This window comes from Zootermopsis nevadensis, unplaced genomic scaffold (genome assembly GCF_977971745.1).
Source record: "Zootermopsis nevadensis isolate Lab colony 2312 unplaced genomic scaffold, Znev_1.0 Znev_ptg000030l, whole genome shotgun sequence".
Classification (NCBI taxonomy): Eukaryota; Metazoa; Arthropoda; class Insecta; order Blattodea; family Termopsidae; genus Zootermopsis; species Zootermopsis nevadensis.
The window spans coordinates 17,636,633-17,659,134 of record NW_028259162.1 but is presented as its reverse complement, the minus strand read 5'-3'; the positions used below and the strand labels follow the sequence as shown (position 1 = coordinate 17,659,134).

General features: G+C 42.0%; 1 protein-coding gene across 10 annotated transcripts in view; it reads right to left on the bottom strand.

Annotated features, from left to right (window-relative positions):
• The window catches only part of LOC110833763 (uncharacterized), a 76,826-nt gene that overhangs the window by 36,718 nt on the left and 17,606 nt on the right, over window positions 1-22,502 (bottom strand). For 9 of the 10 annotated variants that reach the window (XR_015537942.1, XM_087358983.1, XM_087358990.1 and 6 more), the window contains 3 exons: window positions 14,305-16,201; window positions 12,869-13,040; window positions 11,198-11,329 (listed from right to left, as the gene is read on the bottom strand). Coding sequence is in view for 9 of the 10 variants with exons in the window: in XM_087358983.1 (XP_087215109.1) it covers window positions 11,198-11,329; window positions 12,869-13,040; window positions 14,305-16,201 (2,201 nt within the window). In the remaining variant the exon portion in view is untranslated. The remainder of the gene's footprint in view (window positions 1-11,197; window positions 11,330-12,868; window positions 13,041-14,304; window positions 16,202-22,502) is intronic. The other variant, XM_087358988.1, reaches the window with a different exon arrangement.

Below are 22,502 nucleotides of genomic sequence, written 5' to 3'. Positions count from 1 at the left end.
AAGAAAATTAATAAAAATACCAAACCAATAAATTTCTTTAAAACAAATGCACGATTTGTAGGAAGATAAGCTACAAACGTTTCTGAGGAACATGTCTCCTACAGAGCTTCAGAACTGAAGGTGGAGGCAGCACGATCCTACAAAACCTTGGTATCTACGTACCAAACCTACACGCCCTCACAACTCAGAAGGCCCAGCGTGGACATATTCGTCGCTGTGAGAACCTCATACAGTAACGTGAATCCGTTTGCTACATGCAGTAGCTATTTTTAATAAATTTCAATTAAGTTTCAATCCATGTTCCTCATTCACGACGAAAATACACATTGAGTTATAAATGAAGGTATTCACCCTCTTATTTTCCATTAGGCTTCCGTATTATCCGACCGTTCTTCGACCCCGTTATGGTCGGACAATCCGGACTCTGCCGTACTGAACTGTGCAACCCCATATCTGACCTTCATCATAATGCTAAACAAGTTCCTGATAACCTCCAATAATTATCGTTCAAGTCTCATATGTCAGTCAACGACTACGAAGCTCGAAGTGGTTTCAAATTGGGTCACATTCGACTTCTACTCTGAAGTTTCACTCGACGGTTGTTTAACCCTTTGAAGCCGAAGATCGTCTGAATATTATTTATGAATTCAGTCCGTACCGCGAAGAAAACACTACACCTCACAATTACGAAAATCAGCTGATTAACCCTTTGAAGCCGAAGCTCGTCTTCATAATATTTACGAATCCAGACCGTACCGCGAAGAAAACACTTCACTTAACCATTAGAAGTCGAATCAGGTGGTACACATAAGATTTAACAAAAGAACATCCCTGTCAAAGCCTTAATAAAAGTTGAGAAAGAGACAGCCATTACGTCACAGATAAATTTACACCACACTACACTACAAAATTACTAAAAAATAAATACAATACTCTAGGTCTGGACAGATCGTTCAAATAAAAATGTAAAGTAGCACATTCATCAAAATCACAGAACGGAACAAGAAACCCAAAGCAACAAACGAGTAATCTGGATCTATTTACCAAAACACCAATCCGACATCACACAATTAAACGAACTCAAAAAAAAAACAAGACGTGAAATTCGTAAAAAAAAGAAAGCTGAACCTGTTATTTTATCCAATCTCTACATTCTGTGCTATATATTAGTAAAAACATATCTAATGTGCAGAAAGGATTAAAACATGCTTCCGTTATGATTAATGCATGAAGACGTCTACAGTTTCTTTCTCTTGGTGTGGGAGGATTCATAACTACTACCCCAACTCCTGCACAAAACGTTCCAAGACGAGATCGGAACGTTGCTTTGTGAAGAGGCTGTAGCCACAATGTCTTGCTTGTTAGCCACTTTCAATATGAGTCGTTCAAATAACATTTCAGTTTTGTTTGTAACAAAAATTATTCTTACCCGTTGTGCACAGCAACGCCGAGTGGCTCCTTCATTGTAACGCCCGCACACTCCGACCAGCACAACAGCTGAGAACACACTGGACTAGAAGGAGAAGGAGGGACGGAGGGAGGACAGATGACTAATACGTCGCCACTACCACTTTGCGTGGAACAGCGCTAGCATCGCAAAACAGGTGACTAGCAGATACCGTCCCAGAGACACTACCTGCGCCATATTGTCGCAAATAGACTTATTACGTCGCTCAAAAGCGGAGATTCATGATCACGTGAACATTCGGAAACTGCCTCATTTGAATTTGGTACAATTCTCAAGGCGTTTACTTTCCAAAGCAGTACCAAACCTTAACAAATAAATATTATGTGCTCTAAGTTTCTTGAAAAAAAATTATTAAAATACTAAATATTTTCGTATGTGTAGAACGTATTTAATACTCAGGTTTATGTGATTTCCCCGCAAACGAATTGTCACTTTAACATAGGATTCCTTATCCGTCGCATTCTCAAGGGACCAATTAACAACGCACTTGATTTGTTTTCCAGTTTACAAACAGAAACAAGAGATTATTTCCACTGCTAGTTTAATACTTCGTGATTTCAGTGTCCTTCAAAGTGGCAACCTTCACAAGAATTCAGTGTGTCCTTATTTCCCTCAGAGCTGTGAGTACATACCAGTGTAACGGCTATGTACTTTTATTTAACTATGATTCAAAACTGCAATTACTACAGAATGTCGACTGCGGAGATAAATGAATGACGAATCGAGAAGCACTCGAGCAAATACGATTGTGCGACATTTTAAGGCAATCTCTCAGCATTTTCCCGCAAGAACTGAGGAAAACCAAGACAAATATGTCAGGATAATCGACCTCCTGAGAGAGACCTCTCGAACAGGATGACGTACAGTCCACAGATCAGGAGAAAATCCCTGCTAGGAATGCGATACACGCGCATGCGCAAGATTTAGCGGAGAGTGACGACCGATCCTAAAAGCATTCGTTCCACAACCACTGAACGAACAACAGACGACAGGCTTTCATGTGTTTTAATGGGTACAGCTTTAAGTTTACCTCACAGCAGCACGGCGATTTAATCTAGAATATTATCGCAACACCCACAGAACACATTAGAGGTGCACTCACTACACGCTAATCTCAACTGCTTGATGTTTTCAGTCTGTGTAGTAGCGTAAAACTCTGACGTATCAAACTTCCCACCAATAGCAGCCCTCTAGTCCACCAGGCAGTAAACATTCCCCTCGCACCGAACCAGAAACGACTTCCCTCAGCAGGATTTTTCTCGTGATCTGTGGACAGTACGTTAATCGCAAATCACTAAACCGCGAACCCCCCCCCCCCCCTCAATTCTACTTCCCCAGCGACAGGGCACAAGGTGAGCCGTAGCTATAAATTTCAACCTTCCTTCCGATGTAACAGCCTCAATTCTCCATTTAAATTCCAATTCCAAGGAGCAGAGTTGCTCTTGAGAAGCGAGACGGAGTCTACGCTCAGCTAATCAAGAAATTACTCGCCTTTTATGGAACCCCGAACGTTCAATGCCATGTCCGCAAGAGCCCGCTACCGGTCCCTAACTGGAGCCAGATGAATCCAATCAACACACGAAAACTCTAAGACCCACTTTAATATTATCTTCCCATCTATGCCTAGGTCTTTCCTTTTGGGGTTTCCACGCTCATTCTCCTTGATTGGATCATCCTAATAATAGTTTTTAGACAGCAGAGGGGAAGACAGTCGCGTGGTACCAAGAATTCTTCGAATTTGGTCTAATCTTAATTTCTTTGTGAATGCAAATCTGATTTGTTACCGTCGTTTCCAAATATATGAATTTCGCTACATTTTAAAAGAATTTATTAGCTACCTTCATATAATGATTTTGTGACGAGGCAAGACCACGCACTTAGTTTACTCTGCGTCAGTTCCAGAGTAACGTCACACCAGAAACCTAACAGATCTTCTGTGGTTCTTCTTTAGTATTTACGTTTTCTCCCGAGAAATATAGGAAGCTGATGTGCCCCATTCAACTCCAGACCTCTATGTATTCTTGGCCCTTCCTGATGACACATTCTAAAGCAAAGTTTAAAAGCAACTATCATAAAGTTATCTCCTTCTTTCTGGCCCCAAAACTGGAGGATCACCCCTTGTCGGCTGTCAGAGACCATATCTTGAGGCCTTCTCCACCATCCACAATCTGAAGACAAGTTAAGACGGCCACTTCCACATTAGTGGGCTGATATATTTCCCACAATAACTTACTTTCAAATACTCGTTATTAATTCCCATTCCTCCTTAAACTATGAAACACGTTAATTCAGAGACGAGGTTTAAACGGAGGATTTTGGTCAACTGGGTTACGGATTCTCACAGTCTTGCAGGTGGGTTTACCTACTGCCTTCATATTCGGAATAGGTTACATCGTAAGAGTTGATAACAACCTACAAGACAATCACTCTACTTAGAACCTGTACTTTTTCATTAATAATTCTGAGCGATCAGTTTGGCGTGTCACTTGCAACAGTGCGTTGCCCCACTTACAAGGCAAGGTTCTTATAACAGCGACGTGGAAATATGCTTACTCGTGCCAGCTGGTACGTAACATGCATACACAGACTTCACAAGACACGTGTTCCATCTTTATTTCATAATAACGTTCGACAAAATAACAATAAAAACTTTCGAAACCGTAAATAGTTACGAAAAAGCTTCTTTCCCGCAATTACATTACTTGATCATAACAACAGCTGCTTACGGATTCGTGTACGCATATTTCTTCAAGTCTCGATATATTTCGATAATCGATATCCTGCCTCGATTCACAGATTTCGATCCTGGGATCAACGTCCTGGTGCCACTTCAAAGCCCCTTAATTTCACGGCCAAACCACGAGTTTACTACAATCGATTAGTCGCAGGCATACGATTTTCGTGAAACAGCAGATCACTACAAATCGATTCTACAAAGATCTGATGATGGTATATTATAATTAGTAATACTGGGCTTATAAGACTTCCATCGCCTAGCATTTCGAAGAGAATGCAACGTTTCGGAAACTGGATCTGCTTCTGTCTTCAGGTGACAAAGTGGGGTCGTCCAGTAATTGAGAAAAGATCTTTCTAAAAGAATCAACTGGATCAATAACGCCCAACCTTTTCACCTGAAAACAAACAACATCGTTTCCGAAAAGTGCTCTGTTCTGAAGGTAAATCCAAACACCCACTAACACCAACATAAGTCTATTTCCTGTACCACAAGATACCAACGGATGTTATATCATAACTTATTTTTCCCCAGGAAGAATCAGAACGAAGATACAGAGTGAGACTCGTTATCGGGAGGTTACTCCCTGCAAAGACAGTGCCCTAATTAATGAGAGATTTAATGCAACAAAAAAGGAGAACAGGACATATAAAATTTGGGAACAACTATAAAAAAATATAACAGAAATAAATAATGCAAAATACACGACGCAGAATGGAAAAAGGCCACAAGAAATCGATAAATAAATCATCGTAAGAGAATTAATGGGGCGAATAAGAGCAAACTCCAAGCCACAACGCGAAACAAAAATCGAGCTAGTTACAGCTATGACATATATATATTTTAATTAATTAAAATCTTTGGAATATAGTCTTAACCTTAAGATAAAGTTTATCTGGCATTTATACATGACGAATATAGCAGCAGGACCAAAACAATCTGCAGACTCCATTTTACTCTTTCTCGCACCTTCGAGGTCTGTGACTTCCTCGCCACAGAAGAGAAAACAAAGAGAGATCACCAGGACACCTGCGAAACAAGTTCGTGTTAGGCAGAGCGGATCTGGAAGGAAGGGGTGGGCAAAATAGCGTAGTGAGGGAACTTGAAATATGCAAGTCCTGAAGCGCCAGGCATTTCGTCTTTTATAATTACTCCAACTGATTCAAGGAAATACTTAACTCATACAAGGGACTTGTCAGAGGCGAGGAATGAAATGTGGACCGGATGATCGAGATAGTTACAAATGTTTTTCCCCATTTCTTACAATACGCCCATGTGCATAACGTCTCTGCGATTGTACAATTGGCACCGCGACATCATCACTGGGGTTAAGGTAGGCACAGCGTGAAACAGTCTTCTAACCTCCAACTACTACAGTGACACATACGAGGTGCGATCGGAAAGTTTCAAGAATGTGTCAATAGAGGGCGAACCGGATGTAGTACAAGCTTCTGCCGCTAGGGGGTGCGGCCTACATTCATAGTAAATCAGTGTGCCAGCCGGCATCATCGAATTAGCATTTGTTTCTTAGTTACGGGCGTTTTGGTAGTGCATTACACCGACCCTCCTGCGATTTCGGAATGGCGTGTGCATCAAATTTTGCCAAAGACTCGCCAAAACGGCTACGGAAACCTATGAAATGCTAAAGCAAGCATTTGGGGAGTCCGCAATGGGTCGTGCACAAACTTTTGTGTGGCATTCACGTTTTAAGAATGGCCGAACCTCTGTCGATGATGACGAGCGTTCTGGACGACCATCTTCGAGCACAACGCCAGAAAATGTTACGAAGATTCGGCAGGCCATTCACGAAGATCGACGTCGTACCATCAACGACTTGTGCGACATTGTTGGGATAGGCTATGGGACCTGTCAGCTGATTCTAAAGGAAGAACTCCACATGCGACGCATCATGACAACGCGCCAGCGCACACCGCCCTCAAAGTTCGGCAGTTTTTGGCCTCAAACACCATGGCCGTCATCCCGCACCCTCCTTAGCTCCGTGTGACTTCTTCCTGTTCCCAAAGATGAAAATTCAGCTAAAGGGAAGGAGATTTGAGACGATAGAAGAGATTCAGGAAGAATCGCAGATGGTGCTTGACAGGCTGACAAAGAAAGATTTCCAGGGATGCTTCCAGGCTTGGCAGCGGCGCTGGGATCGTTGTGTTCACTCCCAGGGGAACTACTTCGAGGGTGATGGATGAATTTAATACCTGAGATAAGTGTACGGGTTTTTATAGGCTCAGTCTAGAAACTTTCCGATCGCACCTCGTAGTCTAAGACATTTATGCAATTTCATGGACGCTGCTATTACGAAGAAAAACAGTTTAACTTCATCGTTAACTCAACCGCACTGCACACAGTAAATTTAAAAATGCCACGTCGAAGCAAGTAGTTTCGATTTCACAAATCTTTGTAGGCGCTTCTATCAACGCAATCAAACAAATTTATAACACAAAATAGCTCATCGGTAACGCGTCGTGTCTGGCCTCTATGTTCATCCCTATGAAGCTCTCGTCTCGGTTGCAGACGTAAATATACTAACTTGGTTGTGCATCCTTCCATACTAACAAATTTTCGAGTACACCACGACCACTTCCTCACACATACATCCAATTCACCGTTCATAAACTTCATATCTAATTTGACACTACACAACACTTGCAATTGATACCTCGTCGTTAAATACCTCGCCTGAAATGAATTTGAGGAACCGCTGATCATAAAAGAGCGGAAACGGGAAATGCTCCGAAATCGATATCCAGTCAAATCAGACATCACTACCACAGAACTCAATTACTCTTCCTGGGATACTGGGACGACCCGTTTTTCAAGTGCCTGAGCACTGCGGGTCCCAACTTTTCGTTGGCTTTGATCTATAGACATTCGGTGGGACTCCTTGGACGAGGGATCAGCCCGTCGCAGGGCCTCTACCTGTACACAGGACAGCACAACACAGAAAAACGCGGACAAACATCCATGGCTTGAGTGGGATTCGAACCCATGGTCCCACGAACCAAGCGGCACAAGGCCCACGCCTCAGACCGCGCGGCCACTGCGGACCCCACTAACTACCCTTCCAGAACGTCAAAATGTTTCGAGGTCCCATCATTACAGCCACCCACAATTTTACGAATGTCGCAAATGCTGACAAGACCAATTGGTAACTCCCTGGTAGCAGAAACCACAGGTTCAACACCGACAACACCAAAGTCCGCCACTGGCCACTATCCTGAACCAACTCCATCCATTTGCCATCCTCACAGCTCACCTCCCTAAGATCCATCTTGATATCATCGTCCCATCTCCTTCTTGGATTGCCCAGTGGTCGTTGTACAAAAGTATTCCCTACCAAAATTCTGTACGCAGCCCTTGCCTCCCAACCCATGCGTGCTACATGTCCAGTCCATAGAAGCCTTCTACATTTCACTATCCTCACTACGCCACATAACTTGTACAATTCACGCAGCTCCTCGTTATGCAATATTCAAAATTCCCCACTTATTTCATCCTTCCTAGGTCAAAATATCGTCCTGAGCGTCTCGTTTTCAAACAGACAAGACAAGAGGCAAAATTATTGTTTTATATATCCTGATATTCAGTGTTTTAGATAGCAAACAGAATAACAGTTTTTGAATTGAATAAAAACAAGCGTTAACCGAATGTATTCGACTCTTAATTTCACCACGGACCTCATTTATACTTGTTATTGTTGTTACTTAAAATTATGTTCCGCTGTTGCTGATGTTGATCTCGCATTACGCCCATGTATTTAGTTTTGTCTACATTTACTTCTAGGCCTATTTCCTTGTTAGTCTACAGGAGAGTTCCCGCATTCTTGGCTATGGTACCCACACCCTCCCCCAGCGAATTGACGTCATCAGCATAGGCAAGTACCTGGTGCAGACCATTCAATTCGAGCCCTTCCTGATTCCATCTTACCTTCCTGACTACATGTTCTAGAGCAAAATTAAAAAGCATTGGGGATAAAGCATTCTCCTGTTTTATGCCATTGTGCACTGGGAAGGGATCTGACAGAAGGATAGCTATAAGAAATCTACTAGATACCCCATTCATACACATCGTAATTGACCTTACAAGTTTCTTTGGCATTCCAAACTCAATCTGAGTCAAATGCCTTCCTAAAGTCCACAAATATTTGGTGTACTGACCCATTATACTCCCACTTTTTCTCTAATATTTATCGAACGCTAAAGATCTCATCAATAGTTGACCTTTTACGGCGGAATCCACATTGATCGTCTCCGATAGTTTCATTCATAAATGGCGTTAACTGTGCCAGAAGAATATTCGATAAAAGTCTTATGACGTTGACAAAAGAGAGATACCTCAGAAGTTACTGCATTCAGTTTCGTCCCCTGTTTTATGGATACGGACAATTGATTCTTTCCACTGTTGTGACGGTAACTTGAAAATTAAAATCAGGGTAGCATCTGCTGATTCCGGAAGCCACTCAAACATTGAGATCAAGGGTTTGAATCCATCTGTTGTCCTGTGATGGTAGAGGCTTCTCAGTACACCGATCTTAAATGTTGCTCTAATAAGAATTTCGAGAAGTTTCTTGGCACAGGAAAAACCCAAATCAGGCTATATCAAAGAAGTATTTATCGTGTGGAATTCTAAAATCTGTTACCCCATCTTCCACAAAAATCATGTTTATCTCGTCCCTTAGATTATTACATTTCACTACGTCGCCTACAGAGCGATATAGCAGATTGTATGGCTGTAAATTAGGAATAGAAAAGATGTGGAGTTGTCATGATCTATTTGAAAACTTCAAGTTGATATTCTCACAGTGGGTCTGCGGAAAACCACAAAACACAAGGCAGTAGCCGGTTCCCTACATTTCAAATATAAGTTACATTCATTACAGCTGCGGTAACAAGATGTGTTGGATCATTTGAAGATCATATTTTGTTAATTATTATCTACGTGTGGACCACAGACACTATAAATTACCAGTCACTCCCGTGACAAAATAAGGTCATCTACCTGAACACAGTATAAGTTTCGGTAAGAAGCAAAAGGACCTTAAAGATGCGTAGGGATTTGAGGAATAGTTACATGTCCCAGCTGCTCTATTGCCTGGGGACGAGCTGGTGGTACCCGTTTAACAGGAGGATGGGTGGTCTACATGGCGACAAAAAGAAAAATCCTTAGTGCTGTCTGAAATCGGATGTCGTTAGTCTAGGCCGCAGCCAGTCACTATACTGATGCGTCTGTTTCGATAAAAAGAGCTTAGAGTGACTACTTTCCCCTAAATTCTTTTACCTAAAATAAGAATACAGCAAGAAGCCCTAGAAGCTCATGGGCTCCAACTAAGATGTGGATGGTTACTTCAATATTCCGGACATCTTTAACACATGGGAAACTGACCTTGATACACAACGTTTAAAGAGTTTGTTGGACAGTAACAAAGAATAGAAATTGCCCAATGTTCCTCCTGAGGATCGAAACGTCACCTTACTGAGCTCCCATGGACTTAAAACAAGGATAGACGCTAGAATTATTTTACAATCATGTAATGCGATTTGAACGGTACGGTTGTAACATAAACCGACGAGAGTGGTTTCACGTCACTTTTACAAAAACATTCTACAGCTACAACCCACCATACCTAGCTGCAAGATGTGTTATATTATATACGTATCAAGGGTTCTCGTTACTGCACCACCCTGCCATCTATTGGACAAGCGAACCATGCACAAGAAGAAGGGAGATATTTCTCTTTCTCATAAACACGCATGTGCATGCACACACCCATAAGAGCACACAGCAACACTTTCCTTGAAAGTATCCTTAGGGGTTAATGAATCTGAACTCAGAACGAGGTTACTGTATATAAAGACAACATAATACTGACATAATGGGACTGAGACCATGCTGCTGAGAGACATAACTACGACATATAGATGAAGATGACTGTCTTCTGGCTTGTTGCACCACAGTCTGGTTGAAGTTTACCGACGTTTCAGAGGTCCTTGCTGCCGCCATCAATGCCCTGATGATAGGGGCAGCACGGACCACTGAGACGTCGGTTAACTTCTACCAGACTATGTGGCGCCAAAACCCAGAAGATAGCCATCTTCAGACTCACCGCCATGAAAACCTCAAATCCTACAAGACACGTAGATTTTTTACATGTTTTACTGAATTAATAAATCTATTGTTTAGACTGAACTAATTTATTTGTAAAATCCCCCCTCCCCCATTACACAATTCTACTTATACAAATGCACAGAAGCAATTTCAGTTTTACATCCAACAAAAATAAAAAATATTTTAACAATAATTGCAAATATTTAAGATCTAGTACCACTAAAAATTCCAGGACCCTATAATAAGTAGTGGTAGTGGTACTGTCACTCCCACTTCAGAAATTTGCATGGCTGTTACAGTTATATCACTGATGGTACAAAACTGAAACTGAAACAAAGGTGAGGTGGTCTCTTGTGGGATATGTTCATACAAATCTTCTTGAAAATATGTCCAGGGTGATAAACACAAGACATCACAAGCTTGTTTTTCTTTACATACAGAAGAAGGATGTCCTGCGCCGTAACCGTGCGGTCTGAGGCATTATGCTTCGGACCGGCAATACGGAATGCGCGCTGGCTGGTTCAAGTCTCAGGGAAAGAAATTTCTCATGAAATTTTTGATTGGTGCCAACCCAGCATCGTGAGGAAATTGGGGAGCTACAATGGGAAGCGTAATCCGGTCATGAAACCTAGAGATGGCTGGGGGTTCGTCGTGCTGACCACATGTCGCCCTATATCTGGTTGGATGATCGTGAACATGAGGCCAGCAGCCAGCTAGTCGGCTTTGGCTCTCAGAGAGCTCTTACGCCACGAATTATTTATTTATTACAGAAGAAGGATTAAAATGTCTGAGAAGCATGTATTATAAATGTGTATGTGCATAATGCACCTCCAGTTGCACCCCACTAGACTACATTACAGGAGTGAGGGACTACTCACCCATTTTCCTTGGCGCGTGTTCCAAGCAGCAATGACCATTCCCGCAGAACACTGTCAGACTGTGCCTCTAGCTCCGATATCACCGTCACTTCATCCAGTTGATGCAGGACCCCACTTGAATTGTCCAGACGACTGGAATCACAATCAAAGCCCATAATTGTGACAGTGCCACACAAAACACAAACCACAGAAAATTTTTAATGACTTTACTTCCATGCTTTGATTATGTAACTTTGATATCAACTTCACTAAGGGCTATTCAACTCTCAGAAAAGTTCTTCCTGATCCTCCTCACTGGCAGGCCTAGTTGTTCTGATACATGTACTACAGAACACAACTTTCATTCTTCCTGTCACTCAACTTATTTATTATTTGTTTGGGATCAGTCAGTATAGTGACTAGCTACAGGCTGGACGACTGGGGTTCGATCCCCAATGGAGGCCCCTGCATCTAGACCAGCTCTGCGGCCCACCCAGCCTCTTATCCAATGGGTACCAGGTCCTTTCCTGGGGGTAAAGAGCGGCCAGGGTTTGATACTGACCACTCACCCCCATCTAGTGCTGAGGTCAAAAGAAAGTATGAGTATACCTCCACTCCCCCCTCAAACAACTTACATGGTGTGTATCAGGACAGCTTTTTTTATTTATAATAATGTTTATACAAAATACAAGGTAAATAAGTTGAATATATTAAGTGAGATTAGTTTAATAATAATAATAATAATAATAATAATCAGTGGTGTAACAGCCCTCTGAGGGCCAAAGCCGACTAGCTTGACTGCTGGCCTCACGTTCACATGCCTAAGCAGAGGTGAACAATCATCCAACCAGATACAGAGTGACGTGTGGTCAGCACGACGAACCCCTAGCCATTGCTAGTTTTCATGACCGGATTACGCTACTCATTGTAGCTCCCCAATTTCCTCACGATGCTGGGTTGGCACCGGTCCCATACACCAGTCGAAAATCTCAAGAGAAATTTCTTTCCCCGAGACTCGAACCAGCGCGCATTCCGTATCACCAGTCCGAAGCATGATGCCTCAGAACGCGCGGGACTTAGTTTCATAATAATGAGTTGATAAACATAACTTTTATATGCACTGGGAAACCAAAAAATTTGTGTGACTCGCTTTATTGCGGTGGTCTGGAACCGAACCTGCAATAACTCCGAGGTATGCCTGTAACTGTTAATACAAATGATTCAATGGTGCACACTGTAAATATGCGAAGGATGTGTAGGAGAACATTGCCTCTCACCATATTTACTGCAATAGCCTAAAGTGAAAGATAGGATTGGCGTCCCCTGTATCAGTGAGCTGTGAGAGGAGACTCTGGCACGTCCGTGCTCAAAAGTTCTAGCCACAACCTGTACCTCATAAATACATCGGCATTAGTACTACTTAAGATAACATGCTCAATGACATTACTGAAGCACAAGATATGAAGCATTCATAGTGACTGAATGCAATAACGTTTGAGTATGGAGATAAAATAAAAAGTTTCAAAGAATTTCTGTCTCCATCATCAGGCTTGCACATCATCCATCATCACAACTGACATGCAACTATCATAATGTAAAGAGTAACAATCACCAACACATTAGATTGTAATTCCATACTTATGTGGCTGATCACCAGATAAGATTTAAGTGCACGACTGAACGAGACATTACCTTTCAGCTGTACAGTCAAATATGCTTCCCTCGCTGCGCTCGTAGTCCAGCATTAGGTCATCAGATGCGATGCTCTCACAGGGAGAGAGGGTGTCAACAGATCCGGTCCTGCTAATTCGTCTTGCCCTCACAGGGCTGCCATCAGCAGATGCTGAAACTTGTCTTTTTGGAGCTGCAACAGACAACACTGAATAATGATGCATCACATTACAAAAAGATTAAAGCCTGCAGAAATGCAACTCTGATTTATCAATGTTACAAAAAATATTTCAGCTCTCCTCCCATTCTTTTTTAAAAAGATTTATCAGTTACACCTCAACAAAAATACATTATATCTGATAAAGTTACCATTATAAGATCGGAAAAGTGTACTTTTTTGAGTGCGCTGAAATTCCAAAGCGTTCTTCACACCACATCATGGGCCTTGATGTCAGCAGGGTAGCCAAATGAACAACAAATATAACAACGGTACCATGGGGGGCAATAATGATATCCAAGGTCATAGCCGCAATGAGATCCTGCCATTTTTTGCAACAATCTGAGGCAATGATTACCTCAGTTCACAATGATTCACCAATGTTCCAAAAATTGCACTGGTTCGTCATTGTTGCGACAACGACTTCCAGTTGCCTAGTTCCCAGGAAAAATGTGTCAGAAAAAGATGGGTCCATAGCGTGTTCTTCACACATGCTAGAGTGTGAAGAACACCTAATATGCCTTCTAAATGAGAAATACTGAGGAGATATTAGACTCAATGACACAGAAACAATGGCAGTTTCTGCTGGCTTGTATGGCTAGATTCTAAAATAAAGTTATGCCCCACTTAATGGTACCTGCACCTTGTCGTGGTGGTGGGGCTTGAGTACCTCAGTGACCCCAAGAGCTACTGGTAGGGCCTTCCTAGCCAGATTGGTCGAGGGGGAGAGGTCAGACTAAGACAGGTACCCTGGACCTCCAGGTTGGGGGTTGGTCGCAAGGCTAACAACCTTGCACCGTATAAAGGAAGACGTTTCGAAACCTCGATCAAAGCCTCGGACAGACGGACCTAACAGAGGACCGAATGGAAGAGGAGAATTGAGGAGACCATGGACCGAATACGGACCGGAGAGCCATAGAAGAAGAAGAAGATAAAGTTATGATACTGGGGTGAGATTACAGGACAGATGATGATATAAATATGCAGGGACATTTTCAGTTGAATATGAGAACAGGAGATATAAGGCAAACTGTGTTGCTCAAAACCGAAATAATGGAAGATAAAAGATATGTAAACAAACGTTAAAGTAAACATGTAATAAAACTATGATTTAGGAAAAAGAAAATAAATCATATACACATTTTGCAGGTAAAACAAGTCAATGGAATGGTTATAATGATGGACTCATAATGAAAAAGAATCCATTTAAGCACTGTGCAGTTCCCGTGTAGAGCCATACCTGGTCTAGATTTGGAGGAGTCTACAAGTGTAGCTGTATTTTCTGTCATAGATAAAAGTTGGCTGGTACAGCCTCCAGAAGACGTGGCCACGTCACCACTGCCACCTTGTCCTATCGGCGTAGTATTACTACCATCGCCAAACGTCAGCCCAGGCTGATCTGCGATTTCATCATCAATAAGGAAGTCTCTTCCTTCTGACACAGACAGAGACAGAGATGTGGAGGCATTGGTGGGAGTTCCAGGGCTGTCAGGGCTCGTCATGTTCGCAGATTGCTGTGCAGACCTGTAAGGATCCTGCACATTCTTACTGTTATCCGTCTGGAGAAGGTCTGACAGCGGCTTGTCATGGTCCTTCTCCATAATATCAGATGCAGTACTGGTGGCAGTGCTGCTACTAAAGAGGCTATCAACTGGAGATGTCTCATCTTCAATCATAGTTGGTGAAGCAGCAGCCGCTATCGCTGCAAACAACGGATCCTCGATGGCAAGTATGACAGACTGTGGTTGCTGAACAGTTTCCACAACTGTTGCTGCAGTTGTAACATTCAAGTTCATATCTTCAGGTGATGAACTACAATGGGCAGCACGTCCATCCTCACTGGAGCTACTGTACTCTTCTGCCATTGCCTCACCATGTCCCCAGTCTTCCTGTTCCTCAATACCGACTGGTGCAAAAAGGTCTTTAACAGATTCAGTCTTCTCACTGTGTGATCGGTCTCTAAAAGCTTTTTCCTCCTCTTCTCCACCAAGACCTTCGTCATCCTGGAACTCATCTGAGGATGCAGTGGAAGAATTCTGCTGTCTCTTATTACTCGTGATCTGCCTCTGATATTGCAATGACCTTTGTTGTACTATCCCAGTGTTTTGAATTATTTTGATTGCACCACTTGTAGGTTTTGAACTTGGAATTGAGATCAAAGATATTTCAGTAATTACATTTGGATCATCAGCAGTACAAGAAACTTCATCTTTTAGGTCTCGAACATCAAAGTACTGGCCATTCACGACCATCTCGAGGGTTCGTGATTTACGATTTCTACGAACGCCAAACGTTGGACTGCTATCAAGCTGCTCGATACCTTGCAGGGTATCCGTCTCTCCATAGCACGCAGCTCCACTCTGGTGGCTACCAATTCCTGAATCACCATTAAGTGAGCCTTCCTTTGATGACGACTCCTCTCCACCCAACACCTGGTATGACACCTTCCTTGTGCTGTTGTTTGCAGCTGTTTTAGCTCCTTTTGTTGTTTTCTCGCTATCAACAGATGTGAGTCGAATAGGATACTGAGGTTTGGGTAGCAGTGAAGTTTGGAGGGTGAATCGGGAAGCTTTCCCTTGTTCATGATTCCCAAGTTGTGAAACGAGGGAGTGCTGATTTTTTGTCTTGCCACTACCACCACTGCTTGCAACAGACTGTGAAGAGTGTTTTATTCTAGGAGTCACAGGTGTAACAACTTTACCACCCCCTTTAGCCCTCGGTTTCTCAGCAATGAGAACGTTGTGGTTTCCCTGATTGTGATGGCTTGATGCACGATGTGAAGACATAACAGCTGTGTTATTATTGCAGTTAGAATCAGCGACTTTATTTGTGACTGAGCCTGCAGTGGGGCCTCGAAAGCCAAAGCGATTGGTCCTAATCAAGTTTCCATCCACATCTTTCTTTGGCCGAGCGAGCCTTGGGGTGGATTTCCCTGATGGAATTGGGCTAATACTGTTGAGTGACTCCTTGGAAGCTGTCTTGCTACTGGCTAAGCTCCCAGGACTATCCAAGATTGGGGTGGGTGCGTTGGTAACGGGAGCTGGTATTGCCGACGCAGGGCGTCGCTTGAAGCCAAACAGCGTAACCTGGCCACGTGTGTACGGTGTGGCCCGTTTTGCCAATCCCTTGGTCTCGCCCTAAAAACGAAAAAAATAAATGCTAATATAAGCACATTTCCAGCAAATTTTGGATAAAACATTATTCACATATCTGGCCACAATGCTTCCTTTTGTTACTTCCTTAGTTTACAAATGGCAATGTATCAAATTCAAAGATTATGTCATGTAAAAAGTGATATGACAGCATTAAAATTAAATGTTTTATAAGTAAAGTTGGCTCACTACAAGCCATGGAGGTGTTTGGGGGGAAGAGGTGCCACAGTTCCTACTCATTCTTGACCTTGGCACTAGATGGGGGTGAGTGGTCAGCATCATGCACTGCCTGCAGTTTCCCCTTGGGCAAAAAAACCCTGTACCCATTGGATAGGAGGCTGTGTGAGCCTCAGATCTCGTCTAAATGCAGAGGCTAGAGAAAAAATCGTTTTCCCCTGTCGGGGATCCAACCCCAGCCATCCAGTCCTCATTCGGGTACTGTGCTGATTGAACTACCCTGGCTCATTCACACTTGCTCTCAATGAAGAACATGAATCATAACCCTGATAATGGAGGCAGCAAACACCAACGAAACATCGATCAATTTCTACCAGACTACGCAATGCAGGCATCTCCACAGATTTACAGCTTCTATGAAGAAAATGCTTAGTGAATTACTGTGACCTAGGAGATCACATTTAAAAAAAAATTTGATAATTACATAAGGACTTTCACAAACTGCATTCTTCACTAATATTAGCAGGGTGTAAAGAAATCATGATGGGCAGAAAAAATGGAAGAAGTGTGCATACAATTTTCTTCGGAAAACAAGTTTTAAAAATCTACAAGAAAAGGAAGACTTATGGGGGGAAAAATATATCTTGAGAAATAAGTTGTGAAGATGCAAACTTGTATTAAAATGACTGGAACAGGATCTAATGTCTGGTCTTTGCACACACACACAATGATAAACCCTCAGGTTCCGTAAAAGAAGGAATTTACTGATTGTCTGAATAATGATGAACTTCTTAAGGAAGACAGTGCACCATGGATTCAGCAAATATTTGAACATGCAGAAGAAAGCAGTTACGACTTGCATCAAGGAGCCATCTTGACATTTGCTAGAGACATGAAAAACCACTGACCCAAGAAAGATATATAAAGCAGAAGTGCAAAACATTTAAGAAAATCAGTTCATGCAATTCATGCAACCTGTTTGCTTACATCGTACATCTATTCTGATACAGAACTCTACTGTCTGCACAGCTGGAATGAACTGTAACAATAACTTTGTGGGAGAAGAATGGAATCATGTCTTAAGTTTGTACTGCTGACCACACAATGCGTAAGCAGGAATAAGGTATTCTGTCCAGTCAGCTGAACAGAGAAGACAAGAGACAGCAGAATGGATTCTACTGGAAGCAAAGCACACAGCAAATCCACAAGCCTTTCCTCTGAGAATATAAGTTTTATTTGTTCCACAACAAAGAACGAATGATCAATAAATTGCCATAAGCTACCACTGTCCATGTGTTTATTGATTTACCCTTCCAAAAACAAAAATACAAAAGTAATATTATGTCACGTAATGTTCTGCCTCCTTTGTAATGGTTTTAATACCGACAAAGGTAAAGTAGCAATGTTTAACACAACTATTTAATGGGTAGAAGAGAAGTGAGAAAAAGAAGTTGTCAGTGGAACCACGGTTCCGGAGAATTTGACGTAAATGCGTCTATACGGAAAGGAAGTTTATATATTGGCTTTATTCTAAATATTTCCTTTATACATTCTTTACAATTGAGTAAAGTTTGATTAAGACTTTGCTTATATAACTTAAATTAGTTACGCTTAAGATGGGTCTGTGGTATTTATTTATTTAGTGTTCTGTCTGACGACAGGTCCATATGAACAGGATCCTTCCATCCTTTTCTCGGACTGGGACCTGTTCATATACGTTCTTGGCAGATGATCCAGAAGTGGTTTGCCATTGCCTTCTTCTGTGTGTGAATGGGATGCCACGGAGAAACCGGGGAAGCCCCCGGAGGAAAACTCCGTGTTGCCTAGACCACGGCCTTGCCCAACACAAGTTATAAATTCGGGCACCGCCGGGAATCGAACCCGAGATCCAAGGATTACAAGGCCAGCGTTCTAACCGCTAGACCACCGTGGTACCTGAATGTAAAGTAATGTAACGTTTCCTAGGTAACAACAATGCCGAGTAAACAGATGGCGTTTCCTAGGTAACAACAATGCCGAGTAAACACGTTTCCTAGGTAACCATTGTTACACTTTTTCGTTTCCCTTTTTCGTTCCACTTTTTCGCCGAATGACCCTTCCTTATAGACGTATTTACGTCAAAAATAGGGCAGTTGCAAAACTGTGATTTTCATAGCTGTAAGAATATCCTGTGCGCGCGTGTAAAGAACGGCAAAATTAAAACGCGGAACACGAGTACAGAAACAACGATTATAGTATTTTCTACAAACTTTTGTTGAAGGTCGGGCTCAACTGTTACTTCCCAGTTTTGAAAGGAAGTTTCATTCGCAGATAAATTTCAATTTAGTTCACTGCTGACCTTATGAACAGAAAACAATAATGTCCCGAGTTAAGTTTCCATTTATTATCGGATTAAGAAAGTCTTTCGCTCTATCGGGGATATTTTCCGATAAACACAGTTTTCCGTCTAATCCTGGTTCCGTTTTTAAAATGCGGAATATGAAGACGACTTTGATATCGTAATTTCACATGTCCCAGATGTGGCTGTTCTTCAAGTATCAGTTCCAATACACTTTCATTTTGAAAAGAAGAGCATGAAAGCTCAGAATGAGTGCTCCAAGGATGCGAGCTCTTGGGCTCAAAAATAAGTAACGCATGGCCATCTATTATTAGCATTAATAACTGATGGAACGCCAATGAGTTACGGTGTCAGTCTGGACGATTGCCTGACGGAATGTGACAGAATATGTTTCGGAAATTCTAAAAAAAAATCCGAGTTGCGATTATCATTGGCTAATAAATTAATTATGAATATTTTCATATTCTCGCGGTCATTCACAATCCCATTCGAGGTCATCACGTGGCTGGCAACTCCTGTGAAAGGGCATCATCGTTAAATGATGCACCTAAATAAACACAGAGGGACAAAATATTCAAGAATATTTAAATATTAACACTGAGTGATTCCACAAAGCTGACAATAATCATTACCATAACTACGAATTTTTGGGGGCAAAAACTCGTAAACCATGACCCGCGGCTCCACAGACTAACCATTATACTTTACGACAAGATTCCTGCTTCTAACGCACTATGAAAAAAATAAAATGGCTGTTGAAGCTTCAAACGAAGAAGTAGCCATTAGTCAGCAGAAACCTAGAGTGAGTAGCAAACCGTCAGCCTATTCACTTTTTATGCCTAGGCAGCGGCTCACCGGATTATCTTCAAGTGATATAAATGTTTACTTTTTCACCGGGGTTCGATTCCCGACAAGGGCATAGATGTTTCTTTGTCATCTCATCAATATCATTCACCTCTAACATAACATGCTTAGACATAAACTGGAAGAAACAACAGGGTGAGCACAAATTAAGTGTACACTTTCAAAATAATACGGAAAACAAATTCGGGTTACTTGGAGCTCAACACCTAAACCAGTCGATAGAAAAACTCTCAAAGTTTTGTACACACATCACGGAGACTCGATATGTGCTCCACGAGACACACAGCAGATGTCGAGACGATAATCCAACTCGTCCGAAACTTTGTTTAGTGTCCCCAGTGATGGAAGTTGTCAGCTGTGATTAGATACCTCAACTCTGGCGTAAACGGATACTCGGCTGGGTGGTTCCGTGTGAAATTGTGTGTAAAATGCACGCTGCACAGCTGTTACAGACTGTTTCTTCAGTATAACTGCAGAACACACCAACTACTCTGTTGTGCGGGTAGCCATTTTGAAAACTAGTGGCATCTAGCGGAGGCGCGCAACAACAACGACGACCCGGGTCATTTGAAACAAAACTTTGAGAGTTTTTCTGTCGACTGACGTGGGTGTGAAGTTTTAAGAACGCCGTATTTGTTTTCTGTTTCGTTTTGAAAGTGTAAAGTTCTCTTGTGCTCGTTCTGTATAAAATTCGGATTTTAGAAGAAGAAAAAAATAATTCTGAAAACTGAACTCAGGGCAGGGTTCTACGGAGAATTTTTATCCTCACTATTACAATCTTTGGCTTCCATAACAGGACACCCGTACACCGTGGTGTTCACTTTGTCTCTTCACGGACAAGCGTTGCTTGGTAAACATTTTATAAATTACTATTAGACTGCAGGCAATGTAAAAACATACACGTATCTCTTCAACATAAAATTTAACCAACTCCTACCTACCTACTTATCAATTGACAAACTTCAAACGTTTGTATACTTTCAACAAACGTTTCACCGAAATACATTAATATACGAAGTAGGACTTGAGGTTTTCACGGTGGAGAGTCCGAAGATGGCTGACTTCTGGGTTGTTGCGCCGTGCAATCTGGTAGAAGTTTACCAACGTTTCAGGGGCCTTTGCTGTCTCCATCATCAGGGCAATGAGTGACCCATCGCCGTGATTAGACCAGACTACACGGCGCTACAACTCAGAAGACAGCCAAACCCTACGAACAATGGCAGTTTCTCAAAAAAAAAATACGCTTCGCAAAAAGTGAATTAAAAAAAACTTGATAATTGCTGACATACTGGAACTTTCCATTTTATTAATATAATAATGGATATTAGAATATCTGCGCGGTGTAAAATGTACGTTTTATGTATTTGAGACAACTGCCTGTTCCTTACCTTCCCTTCAAGTTCTCACCTAGTACACGTACGCATCGCTCAATTGTAGGACGTGATGTATTATGCTCTCTCGCCAGTTCCCATGGCATCAACAGAGTTACTAAACTTCTCACGTCTTCCCACGTCTTCTTCCTGTCTGGATGCCACATGTAATAATAGCAGCCAGAGGAGGAGACAATTCTACTTTCAGCGTTGGATCGATCGCGGTTAGGGAAGTCCGACGTATCACTTCGAGGCGTCGGATCGTCTGGGCGAACAAGAACAAACATCACCCGACTTTCCCTACTCCACCTAATGACACTAAGACCGAAGGTTTGTGTGTCCAATAGTTAACGGAATGCTTTGTCATTGAAAGGTAAATACAAGGACTCCTCATTTCAATGCGCTCAGCTAATTTAGACCGATATCAATTAGTAGCGTTGGCTTTACACAACACCGATCATTTCTTCTGGTAATACGCATGAAAACGAACACACGATAACCCCCTGACAGGGAACAGAATCGAAGTACAGCGGGGTCCCGATTATTCGACGTGACGTCATTTGATACTGTATGTATTTTACTATAAATTTAATAATATCATCAATTGGGTTACAAATTGAGTTGGCATTTATCCTTCATTAATTATTCGTATTAACCGAGTCCTTCGGTCTTATTTAGGTCGGATGATAAAGACTACTGTAATGTAAAGACGCAAAAATTTCCATGTAAGACGAGATTCGTGTAAACCAGTTTTCTTCACAGGTGGAAATAAATTCATTAGCCATTTTTCAACGATAACAAATTCATACCTGACTAAATCGCGGAAAATGTCTGCGAAACAGACAGCAGCTTATGTAAAGAATTTTAACAGCCCACTTCCTCATAAATTATATCAAACGCCATGACGTTCATAATGAATTTCATAAAATATCGTGGCTCAAAATTGCCAAGTGGGAAATACTACATACATGACCATATTACTGCTTGTATATTTCGAAATTCACACGGCAAATCGTTCCTATGTTACAGCGAAGCCAAGAAAAGCTTTACGAAAAGAACGTGAAGGTCCATTGAGCTATCACCAAAGCTTGCGTCCGATGTTACAAGGATGGGTATCCTCTGACTGTCTGTGTTCACACTCACAACAGGTGCAGTTCTGACTGACATCACCGCCAGGATCGGCATATTCTCTTTGAGAAAATATATATTCACCACAACACCCGACCTATTACACAATAAACGTATTCCACGCACAATCCTCGTGCGTTCTTTACATCTGCAACGTGCATTCAGGTTTATTTATTAAGTCCGCCTTGTTCGCTACTTCCCACTTTGGCCACCAGATCGCAGCACCTCAGTGCCCATCTCAAGATTTTACTCATCCGTAATTTTGTTACCACCGCTCGTAGGAAATTCGAAAGCACGATTTTGAGGTTTTTGCAGAACAACACAACTTCCACATCAAACTTCATCGATATACATCAAGTGATTCTCGAGTTCAATCGATTGGACTGGCTATGCACTTAGTGTAAAGAAC